At 36.4% G+C, this 12,716-nt stretch overlaps 1 protein-coding gene across 2 annotated transcripts; it reads left to right on the top strand.

Moving 5' to 3' along the window:
* The first annotated feature begins 5,847 nt into the window (after positions 1-5,847).
* LOC113703841 (uncharacterized) lies at positions 5,848-10,931 on the top strand. Of its 2 annotated transcripts, XM_027225324.2 has the most exons (3): positions 5,848-8,870; positions 10,340-10,406; positions 10,757-10,931. In XM_027225324.2, exons 1-2 carry the CDS (start codon positions 6,443-6,445, stop codon positions 10,381-10,383), a joined length of 2,472 nt encoding a protein of 823 aa, XP_027081125.2. In that variant the 5' UTR covers positions 5,848-6,442; the 3' UTR covers positions 10,384-10,406; positions 10,757-10,931. The 2 variants fall into 2 exon arrangements, with proteins under 2 accessions (XP_027081125.2, XP_071919698.1); XM_072063597.1 differs by lacking the exons at positions 10,340-10,406; positions 10,757-10,931 and having other exon boundaries at positions 5,849-9,197.
* The last annotated feature ends 1,785 nt before the right edge of the window (positions 10,932-12,716 follow it).

Below are 12,716 nucleotides of genomic sequence, written 5' to 3'. Positions count from 1 at the left end.
TAATTGAGGAACCACCACTAAAATAGGCGCCAAATTCCTTCTTAATGCATGCAACAATACATAGCTTATGAACTGTCCACAATCAATGTTAGAAAAAAAAAAATAAAATCCATATATATAATGAGGATGGATAAGTGCTTTAATTCCATAGCATACATGATGGTTGCACGGGGAGGCTAATGTTTGCTCAATTGCAGAGAGAAAAATGGTAGGGCAAAAAAAAAAAAAAAAAGTTCTGCAAAGGAATTCCAAAACTAAAAATTTCTTGTAAGCACTAAAGTCTGACAATGACAAGTGTGTGAAAGTTCATTTTATCACAATGGTCAAGCCCTTTGTTATCAATCACCCTCTCGTCTTTTACGGCAGGAAATTATGTACTTCAATTACAATTAGCCAAAAGTTTGGAGGTTTTAATTAATTTGTTGTTCTCGTATAATAAAGCTATATATTCACTCAATACAGAATTAATAACGATGGTAAGTAGTAACGAACTAATTACTCTTTTAATTTAGATGTACGATTTTTGGTTAAAGAACCTATCTTAAATTTTTTTTTTTTTGGGCTGGAGAAAAAAGACCACTTGAATAAAGAAGAATTTGAAACTAAGCACAACAAGATCAATGCAATCTTTGTCTAATTTTCTCTTCTCCATAGCAACAATTAAAACGTAACTCGTATTTTATTGGCCCAAGTGAGTGTCACCCTCTTTAATCTAGGATCTTGATTCCGCCATTGATATAATATAATAGTAGTATATTGCTACTCATCAAAAAGTAAAAACCCACAACGAGAAAAAAGTGAGGCGTTGTGAAATGATTAAAAAAAAAAAAAAAGTTTAATGCGCTGATGGAAGAGGAAGCCTGTGCAGTGACATCCCCAATTCCAATTCCAATTCCAATTCCAATTCCATTGCTTTATAAAAACAGATGAATATTTTGATTGCACTATGATTTTGATGATACCCATTAAAAATTTTTGCACAATAATAAATCAAACGCTGTTTAATCATGTGGAGCCTTAGGTGTTGGGAGAAAGAATAATCTTTAATTATTTGCCAGAATAGCATGATGGTTTCCCGTGCGTTGATATCAAACTCAAAAAAAAAAGGGCAAAAAAGAACTGTAGAAAGCATCACTCTCTCATGTGTGGGTGTGCATATGTAATAAGGCAAAAGTCCAAAGTAGTCTGTCTGTAATTATTAATGTATGTCACCAACTCTGCTACATGTAACATTTGAAAATCCTAAAGCTTGATTGCTAATAGATATGCAGATCCTTTTGAAGAAAAGGGGAGGGAGGAGAGGGACCGGGGGGGGGGGGGGGGGGGCCTTTCTCTTTTAAATATGTACTCATCATTTTACATTTTGGCGAATTTTGAACGTGTTTTAAAATAGTCGTGTATAAAAGATTAATTTAAAAATATAAATATATATATATGATGATGAAGATACAATGACGGTAAAAAAATATATTTGTAATGCAAGAAAATAATTATTTTTAATTAATGGTCAATACAGACACACTAATCTATATCATGCAAACAAAAGAAAATTTCCAAATAATCGCCAAACCAAATTTACATAAATTAACCGAGTAAGAGAACCAACAAATTATCAATAAAGAAATGTACAATTCTATTACATTACTAAAAGTTTCTTTATACACTAATGGACTAATATTTTGTTTTTCTTAATGAAATATATATATATATATTTTTTTTTTTTTTTTGGTTACTATGTCGGGATTTGATGATCATATTGTATTATTGTCCAAGAAAAATCACAATGGTGGATTTTAATCAAAGTTCCTTGGTTTTTCCTTGATGTGTGCCTCTTTGTCTCTTAAGACCACATGAAGAACAAAGCAAATAAACAAAAAAGAAAGCTCGAATAAAGCTTAGAACAGACAACTTCCCCTAAGATATAAAATTATGCAAAAACGCATTATTTTATGACATATAGCACGAAGAAGAAAATCTGTGAAGTAGGAGAGAGAGAGAGAAACGGACAAACAACAAAAGGACTTTTAGAGACCCACCAGACCTTCGTCGTCAAGGCCCACAACAAGACTCCAACAACATAAAAAGAAAAGGAAAAGTCGAAAGAATTGTTAAAAAGACACCATCAACAATTCAACATCCATCTTCCTCTTCTTCTTTTTTTCTTTTTTTCTTTTTTAGATAATAAACCTATTCTATCCAACATAAAGGTGAGAGTACAGGGGACAGACCTAAGGAGGTCCGAGAATAACTCGGAGAGAATTGAATCACCATCGAATCAGACGGGTGCAGAGCACACCGACCTGAATTTTTTAGAAACAAAATACTTAGATGTGGCATTTTTTTGTGTCATCAGGCTTTGGACCGGTGGTTTCAACATCCATCTTCCTCGATCGCGTGAACTTCCACCAACACAACCTCTCGTCCATTCCATACTAGGACCATGCATCACTTTAATTTTTTTTTTCCCTTGAGCAAATTGCCCGAATAGTCACCGAACTTTTTGAATCATACAGTTCTGATCAATTAACTTTCAAGAATAATGTATTTACTCGCTAAATTATTAAGAGCGTAAATTTTGAACCATTTTATTTGTTTTACGATTAAGCCTACCAGATCTAAGGATCGCACGAATCACAAGACATAACCAAATCTGGAAGAAAATAGATTGAATGGTCACACTTTTAATAGTTCAGTAGAAAAATACAGTACTCTTGAAAGTTGAGGGGGCAAAACTATACAATCATTTAAAAAGTTGAATGGCTACCTGTCTAATTTACTCTTTTCCTTTTTCCGAGTCTGGTGCTGTCATTAATTCAGACGAAAGTGAAAGGGGTATTTCAATTTTAGCATAAAGCCACCAATATAAAGACACGCAAGAATTAATTTATTCGAGCCATTGTAAGTTAATCTTTTGGGGGTGAAATAACTACAAGCTGATCTGTTCTTTTATTTTTTTTTTTTTTTGACTTCTCAATCTGTGCCTTAAGTGTATACATGCTAAAGCACACCGAAAAAAGAGGAAAAGGGTTCATTATAAGATTCTGTCACCATTCCTACCTCGCTAGAATTTTTATACACTTTTGGAAAATGTAAATTTTAAGCTTTTACAGACAAAAAATAAAATAATTGACAACTAGAAGATCCCATGTTTCTTACCATATTATAAGCCCTTTTTTATTAGTTTCTAAAATTATGGAGAAATACAGATAATTAATTATACAATACCCCTAGTTGAGTATGCGTTTAAAATATATACATATATATATATGCACAGAACCTTAACGAGTAATAGAAAGAGGACATATCAAAAAATGAATATAATTGGGCTGGTGGGAGGTTGAAGAAAATAGCAGTAAACAAATGTTTTATAAGCAGCTGATGAACAAAGGGTACGTCGCTAATTACTCCCCATTTTGCCTGCAGAGCATAAGAAGAGTAAAATCAAGCATAAGTGCCAAGTGATCTGATAATTAAGAAGTTAAATTTCTATAACACAAGAAGCTGGACTTAATTCAGAAGGAGAAGAACACAACAGTTAATTGAAATAACTACTACGTAACATCTTTCGGTAGTGTATCAGACAACCTCCTGGCATTAAACATATGTATGGCTAACATTAGGAAATAATAATAAGTCAATTACTTCTTCGCCCACAAGGCATACTCCTTCTATAGCAAGTTAAAATCTCAATTCATTATTATTATTCAACTCATAAAAAACATCAACTTTCTAACCAATACGCCATGTTTTGTCAAATAGTAGTGAATATTACTGTGCTTAAAAGCTCATTCAATTATCTGAAAACTGGAATTTAACCGCTTTCTCTTTACGCTGAATGGCACTTGCACCCTCCGAGTCTTGTTGTAATTACAGAATCCTACCTTCAAGTTTTAAGAATGTGATGACACCCTTCAAAGACCTGGTATGATGCCAAGTTTTAACCACTCTCCCGTCTAATTGTTGATTTCAGCATTAAATGTGCTTTGAATTTCAAAATTACCATTATGAATACCATTAAGAGGAGAGTCATTGATGACTTAACATGCAGGTGTCGAGACGAGTGACTTTGGGCGAAGAATTATAATTGGGTAGTGATGGGTAAAATTGGGTTAATTCATTTATATCCATTTGATAAATAGATCAAAATGAATCAATTCATTTAAAAAAAAAAAAAAAGGGTATTCATTTATGACTCATTCGAAATTTTACTTTTTTTTTTATTTTCTCACATGTTATTTGATAAGAAGTAATAACATTTTATTATTATTAGATTGGCAGAGAGTTCAAATTTATCTGCTTAACACCCACTAAAAATTGAGTTTAAATGTATAATTATTTTTACACGGATATAAATATGTGTGCCTAGTCAACTTGCTATCTATCAATTAAATGGGTTTAATTGGATACCCATTCAGATTCATTCAAAATTTCTTGCATATCTAGGTCCACTTATTAGTGAATGAGTTTGGAAGAGTCAATATAATTGAATTGTGATTGATACCTCTACTCACGTGAACAAAATAATTCAACTAGTTGCCTTGGAAAGTAACTCATGTCACTTCTAAATTTTAGAAGAAAGGACTAAGAAATTATATTAAACCCTAACAGAAACTAATTTTACTCTCTATTTGTGATTTAATTCTCAGAATTCTCATTTGATGTCTTGGTCTTTTTTTGGTCCTCAAGCCATTATATATATATATATATATATATATATATGAATAACAAGCTTCATTTATGATGCGTTACTGTTGTGTTTGTGTATGTGTGTGTATATATCTATATATTTTATATATATATATATATATTTTTAAATTATTCAAGAGGGAAGAACTCGAGAGAGCTGAATCAAGAACTTCAATGTCATCTAAACAATGCACCTACAAGTTAAACTAAATCTTGGGACATTGTTCCCTTTTTCTTTTTGTACTAAAAACAATGGTAATGATCCGACAAGTTCCTTTACCATTTTTTCCAAAGCTTCATTCAATCAAATGTAAAAACATCATAGTTCCAAATTACAGAAAATATAAAAGCTCTTTTACCTAGCTTTTCTAACCAAATTTGCTTTTAGAATAAATTTTCAAAATGTATATCAATTCGACCTCTTTAACTAAAAATTTTCAATTGTATGAATTGCAATTTTTATAATTTTTTTTTTGTTGAGTTTCTGAATAAAAATCGACTAAGACATGACCAGTTTATATTTTTATATCACATGCATCACAAGTCAAAAAATAGAGTTATACTATTATTTTTTTATAAAACTCTTCGAAAATGCAATTCAAACAGGCTATACATGGTGACTTGATCACGTAAAATTCTAAATTATAGCACAAGTCTCTAAAAACATTTGTTTGGATAGCAAATTATCTCAAATAATATTTCGTTTACATTATAAAAACATGTCTCAACTCATCTTTTTATATTTCCAACCACTTTTTGTATCTCATATACATTAAATCACAAAAAGTGCTATAGTAATTATTTCAAATTATATTTTTTTAATTAAGTAAAATTTAGATATTAAAATTTCGACGTTAAGAAGTCCAAGTAATATAAATTATCTTTTTCTTTTGCTAATAATAATAATAAAAAAAAAAAGGAGGACTAGGGTGATGTCAATTACTCCATAGATTTTGTCCACGGGCAGCGACTGAGGAGGAGGAGGAGGAGGTGGTGGTGGAGGAAGGGTTTGGAAGCTTCTATTCATCTTAGACATCTACGGTAAAAAGGCGCGTGCCCTTCTGTTACTTCACTCGTGGAGTAGTAGTGGCAGTACTACTCCTCTACGCTCCTATTACTACAAAACTAGAAGCTTAGGAGTACTATTGTCTTTCTTCGTTTCTCACCATTGTATTGTAGTCCTCAGCTCAGCTCAGCTAACCCTTTCACCACTCTCTCTCTCTCTCTCTCTCTCCTCTCTCTCCCGCAGATTCTTTGACAGTTTCACTAAACCCCACCTCCACCCCCAGCTTCCCCCCCTTTCCTTCCTCTCCACACCCCCATTGCTACCATCCCACTTTCTCTCGTCCTTTCATTGGTTCCTCCCACCTCGGAAACTATTAAGAAAACATAAAAAACAAGAAAGAAAACCAGCATCACCACCGGATCACTGCCGGAGTCCTCCATGGACCACCGGCAACAGCCACCCTCTTCTCCTCCACCTCCAGCCACCTTCCCCGGCTGAATGCAAAAACCCCCCCCATGTCAAAGCTACATCATCCCTGAGCTAACAACCCTACATCAGCAATTCGTACCGATTTCTCTTCTTCTTTAGCACTTTCAAAAACCTTTGCACTACTTAATTTACTCGGAAAAACAAAACCTTTAAAAAAAAAAAAAAAAAAAACTACTACCATTTTTCCCATAGTAATACACGTTCAAAACACACACACACACAGAGTTGGGAGTGGAAGCTGGAAAGCGAGAAATAATATTAATGGCTGCAGCAACCAACACTAACACGCAGGCAGCTCTGGAATCAACAGCAACAGCAACAGCAACGGCCACCTCGGCATCCCTATCAGCTGATGAACTGACAGCCAAGGCAGTTCACAAGAGATATGAAGGTTTGGTGATGGTACGGACGAAAGCTGTAAAGGGCAAAGGGGCTTGGTACTGGGCTCATCTCGAGCCTATTTTGGTTCACAATTCTGATACTGGTTTGCCTAAGGCTGTCAAGCTCAGGTGTTCCCTCTGTGAAGCTGTTTTTTCCGCATCTAACCCTTCAAGAACTGCCTCTGAGCATCTCAAGAGGGGTACTTGTCCCAATTTTAGTACTGCTGTCAAGTCCATTTCTTCTATGCCCTCCTCATCCACTCCTACTGTCAATTTCATGTCCTCATCGCCTCCTTCTTCCTCCCAAGTACAACAGCCACACCACAACCACCGCAAGCGTAGCGCTGGTGGAGGCCGTGGTGGTGCTGTAAATATTGGCTTGTCGCCGTCGAGCGCTACTCCTACCTCGAGCGCTTATCAAGTTCCACCATTGGCTATTGTTGATCCTTCGAGATTTGCAGTCGAGTTGGCATACCCGCCTATAACTAGTACTGTTGTCGTCACTGCTGCTGCTGCTGCTGCTAGTAGTAGCGGCGGTGGTGGAGGTGCCATGTTTGCTGCTGCTTCTCAACAACAACATCAACATCAGCAGCATTTGATGTTGTCAGGTGGGAAAGAGGATTTGGGAGCATTGGCCAGGTTGAAGGATGATGTGAAGAGGCTGAAGAGTCCTAAAACATCGCATGGTCCGGCATTGAGCAAGAACCAAATTGATTCTGCACTTGACTATCTTGCTGATTGGGTGTATGAGTGTTGTGGGACAGTGTCATTTTCAAGTCTTGAGCATCCTAAATTTAAGGCATTTCTTAACCAGGTTGGACTGCCTGCAATTTCAGGGAGGGACTTTTCCGGGTCCAGATTGGATAACAAGTATGAGGAAGCTAGGGCCGAGTCTGAGGCCAAAATTAGGGATGCCATGTTTTTCCAGATTGCTTCTGATGGTTGGAAGTCGAGGAATTATGGGTATGTGGGAGAGGAGAATTTAGTGAATTTGGCTGTCAATCTTCCCAATGGGACCAGTGTGTTTAGGAGGGCAGTGTTTACCAGTGGTTTTGTGCCCTCAAAGTATGCAGAGGAAGTGTTATGGGACACTGTCACAGAAATTTGTGGGAATAACGTGCAACAATGTGCGGGCATTGTCGCTGACAAGTTTAAGGCCAAGGCATTGAGAAATTTAGAAAACCAAAATCACTGGATGGTAAATCTTTCTTGTCAGTATCAAGGGTTCTGTAGTTTGATTAAGGACTTGAGCAAAGAGCTTCCGTTGTTCAAGAATGTGACTGAGAATTGTTTAAAACTTGCAAATTTCGTCAATAGTAAGTCTCAGATAAGGAACAGCTTTCATAAGTATCAGTTGCAAGAGTATGGACATGCTGGATTACTGAGAGTACCTTTGCGTGGCTTTGAGGGTTCGGATTTTGGGCCTGTTTACACTATGGTGGAGGATATTTTGAGTTATGCACGGGCACTTCAGTTGGTAATACATGATGAGTCGTATAAGATTGTTTCGATGGAGGAACCAATTGCTAGTGATATTGAAGAGATGATGAGGAATCCGCACTTTTGGAATGAATTGGAAGCTGTACATTCATTGGTAAAACTGATCAAGGTCATGGCGCAGGATATTGAGACAGAGAAGCCAAGAGTTGGACAATGCCTTCCTCTTTGGGAGGAACTTAAGTTGAAGGTCAAAGAATGGTGTTCTAAGTTTCATATTGCTGAAGGGCTTGTGGAGAAAATAATTGAAAGGAGATTTAAAAAGAACTATCATCCGGCCTGGGCTGCTGCATTCATTTTGGATCCTCTGTATTTGATCAGGGACACTAGTGGGAAGTACTTGCCACCTTTCAAATGCTTGACACCAGAGCAAGAGAAGGATGTTGATAAACTCATTACCAGGCTTGTATCTAGGGAGGAAGCTCACATTGCATTGATGGAGCTCATGAAATGGAGAACAGAAGGACTTGATTCTGTTTATGCCCAAGCTGTACAGTTGAGACAGAAGGATCCTAACACGGGGAAGATGAAAATTGCCAATCCGCAAAGTAGTAGGCTTGTATGGGAAACTTATCTTACAGAGTTCAAGTCCTTGGGGAAAGTTGCAGTCAGACTGATTTTCCTTCATGCGACGTCCTGTGGGTTCAGATGCAATTGGTCTTTATTGAAATGGATGAGTGCTCATTCCCATTCAAGGGTAGGCATGGACAGGGCTCAGAAGTTGATCTTCATTGCAGCTCATTCAAAGCTTGAGAGGCGGGATTTTTCCAGTGAAGAAGATAGGGATGCAGAGCTCTTTGCTTTGGCTAACGGTGAGGACGATGTGCTCAATGATGTTTTTGTTGATACTTCCTCTGTGTAACATTCATTGTTTCTTCTCTTTTCTATCATTCTAAATTTTCTAGAATTTTTAATTAATTCTTTCTACAACTCGGTAGTCCTACTTTTGTTTCTTTAAGAAGATTTCGGCGCAGTTGGTTGAAAGAGAGGAGGATATTATTTGATGTTATCAGCAATTCCTTATGGAGGGTAACTTCTTGTTTGTAAAGATAAGTCATGAATAGAGTTTGCAGGATAGAAAGGATGATGTAACATTTTTGTTCCTTCATTAATTTGGAATGAAAACCATTTATAGCGAATTTCTTTCTTTTTGCCATGTGTTTTAGATCAAACCTTATTGTCTTCATAAAATTTATTACTTGTTCATTTTGTGCTGTTTATGTTTCTCTTCAGCATTGATGAACTCTCTCTCCTTGATTTGGCTTCTTGTCAAAAATTTCTGATCTGCTTTCCTACCTCTTTTGTGCTTTGCACTTCAGCTGCAGCTGAAACCTATTTACGCTCTTATGAGCTTTAGACTGGACAGAGCACTTTTTTTGGAACGAGTAGCTTCATAAAACTTGATATTTACCCAGCCATATTTTGCTGTCTTTTAAGTTTGTGCCAGAAATGTTTCTGTCAGAAAAATTGCAAGATCACTGAGTTCTTAACCCCTCAATCCTTCCTTATTTTGAAAGGTGTTAGACCTCTTCTGCTAAGTAATCTTGTATTCAATACAACACCTTTTCAAGTTCGTCTCTGTTTCTGGTAGTTCAAGATCACAATTCCTGCTATTTTGAGAAAGTCTCAGAATCCCTCAATCCAACGGGTTAATTTTCCTATTTAATGATGACACTCTTAAACGAACTTGCGTCAATTCTCTTGATGTCCATCCTAAAAGGGTCATCCAGATTGAAGGTAAGTATTAGCTATAGTCTTTCTTCCCATTCCAGTTTCCCGTGCCATCATGGAATAGGGAACCAGTTTCCTGCAAATCTAACACCACTCCGAGCAAGTGATGGTTTTCTGGACAAAGGAGGAAGGCAAGGAACTGTAATACAACTGTAATATTGGGTGAGTTTTCATAACTAGGAGTGGTTTTTGTCCTTGTCAATAGCTTCATCTTCCTTTTTGAATGATATGCCTTTCAATTGCCTGCTAAAGTTGTTTGCCCTTTGTTACCAAAATGATATATTTACACAGATCATATGCATAGTGTACAGAAATCCTTCAGTCTGACTTCCATCCCATACAAACAAGATTCTTAATTTACTTGCTGTGTTATTCCCTGTCTTTTGAACAACTATTCATTTTTGCCAGAATGGTAAGAGAGATGACATTTGTCTGCCTCTTGACAGCTCTAGTTCGGTTTAATTGTCTTGTCTAGATAAATTTATCTTGCGGTTATCTGAAAAAGGATGCTAGTTTTATCCTAATGGAATATTTTCACCTCTGATGGCAGAAGCATTTGCTGGGGACAATTTCAGACCAGAGAGACCGCCATAGGATGCCTGGTTGGTAGTGAAACGGTGAGATCATGATTTAAAAGGAGAATTTCACGTAGAGGATCCAAGAAAGGGTATGATTTGAGTTTCACGGTGTTCTTCTAAAAAGGCCAGAGTGCACTGGATCCATGTGGTGGCAAAACAAAAATTTGCAACTAGGGTCAACCTATCAGACTTGCTATTTCATGATTTCCTATGAACTTCCAGCTTTGACAAGGCTGGAGCCCCACAGGAAAAGCAGTGCAGTGGAAGTCGATTTCCAATTTTTGGTGGTTATGGTCCTTATGGGGAGAGAGAGAAAAAGGGCTCTTAAGTTAAATCATCTTTGGTTAACCTCTCTTTTAAACATTTCAAAGCTTGTGATGTTCATGCAGAGTCATCGGATGATGCTCCCCATGATTGCTGAAAAGGTTGTGAGAGGACCCAAAGCAGAAGAAGCTGTCGGCATGAAGCAATACGGAAGATGCTTGATAGTGATTTGGCAACAAAGGGTAACTAATTTTGCTGGTTCCAGATAGCTTTGAGAAACAAAGAATCATCATTATTCGGTAATGGTATTATAATTTTTATCCACATATTTTCCTATGTCAGTTCCCATGATGTGATCATCATACATCATAATGCTGTTAAATTTCAATCTTACAGATGACTAGCGTTTCAAATAATGCCTTCTGTTTTGTTGTTGCAGTTTTAATCTTATATAGATGACCTGACTGGTGTTTCATTTCATTGTTGCTACAGAAGCCTGCTTTTGATTAGTTTTAAACGATGAATTTGCAGGGAGAAACAAAAAAAAAAAAAGGGGTTGTTGCTGTTGTCACCTTTCGAAAGAGTTGGTTCATTTAATATTGAAATTTATTGGTTGAAAGATCTTCGCATTTCATAGTCAATGCTAGAAGCAGGGATGCACAGACGTATGCTGTTGTTATGTTTTTGGTATGGCTGGCTAGAATGTTTTACGAAAAGAAAATTGCTGATGCTATTTCATACTCCTCTATCACCATGGAACCTTTTGGTTCATTAATTAAGGTTGTGAGAACTATAGCATAATAGAACCACAACTTCACAAAATCATTCACAATTGTGAAGGTAGGTATATATATGTATGTATATATGCCATAATATGGCTCTCTCCGTAAACATGTGGTTTTTCTCCTGATCTTTTCTGGAAAGCCAATATTTTTCTTGGTTTTTATGCACTGCAAGTTTTGTGGGCTGTTGCAGAACTCGGTACCTTCACTCGAATTGTCATCAACCGGTATGATATTTTTTTTTTTTTTGTTTGGGGGTACTGGAGTGGAGAAGGTGGTGTAGTTGTCAACAAACGATGCTTCCATCATAACACATGAAGCATCATTAGATTCCTCAAGTCTTCTCTAACCCCTGCCTCTGCTGCAGTGCTGAGTAGCATGGTATCATCAGCTAAAGCGAAGCATTTTCCCAATAATGGAAAGCTGACTCTGACAATTTTACGTCTCTTCTTCGTTAGTAGTAGTAGTAAATAGTGAACTACTTACTACCAATCAGTAGTATCTTTTTTTTCCTTTGTTTTTTTTTTTTTAATGGACGACTAGGTAGTAGTACTAGACTAGTAGTTATTTTCAAAAGAAAATTATGCTGTATCATATGATATGATATGATATCCCTCACTTTTTTACGAGCCCCACTCCCCACTGAGCTTTTTGAATGTCACGCACTCACATTATCGTACTGGATTATGTCATTCCCAAATTTTATACCCAAACTAACAAATGAAAAAAAACGCATGTAACTAATATCTAACATCCAAATACCTACACATTAAACGTATATATGCAAGATTAAATAAATGGCGTACGTATTTGACACCGAACATTAAGAAATGACGTATGTATTTGACACCGGACGAGATTAAATATACATATGATAATTAAAAAAAAAAAGCCCTCCATCAAATAGGTAGAAATAGGTGAAATTAATTGAAATGATGAATTAGTCGTATTAATTTTTTTTTTTTTTTTTTTGGTTGAAAGGTGAGGTAGGAAGAGCGGGGTTGAAATGAGTAAAAGGAATGGGAATTGCATAGATTTTTAGAGGATGGTGGTACCAACTTGGGTTGTGTCATGTAATTTGCTTGTTTAGTGGAAGGACAAAAATTCTTGTCGGCAGAGATTAGTTACAGGGTCTAAACGAAAAAGGTTAATTAACAATGACCACTCACCAACTAAATTAAAGACAGACCACTGTACAATTCTCGCTTTTTGGAGACTGATGATATTTTTTAACCAGTATGCCTATATGCTATGCATCACTCCACTCACCCAACCAAGATAAAGGAGGTATAATCATTGATGT

The sequence above is a fragment of the Coffea arabica genome, chromosome 8c, assembly GCF_036785885.1.
Source record: "Coffea arabica cultivar ET-39 chromosome 8c, Coffea Arabica ET-39 HiFi, whole genome shotgun sequence".
NCBI classification, from domain to species: Eukaryota; Viridiplantae; Streptophyta; class Magnoliopsida; order Gentianales; family Rubiaceae; genus Coffea; species Coffea arabica.
The sequence above is the reverse complement of the archived record's forward strand: the minus strand, read 5'-3'. Positions and strand labels throughout refer to the sequence as shown.

Coding starts and splice junctions, on each gene's coding strand:
- LOC113703841 (XM_072063597.1), top strand. CDS start 6,443: ATGGCTGCAGCAACCAACACTAACACGCAGGCAGCTCTGGAATCAACA.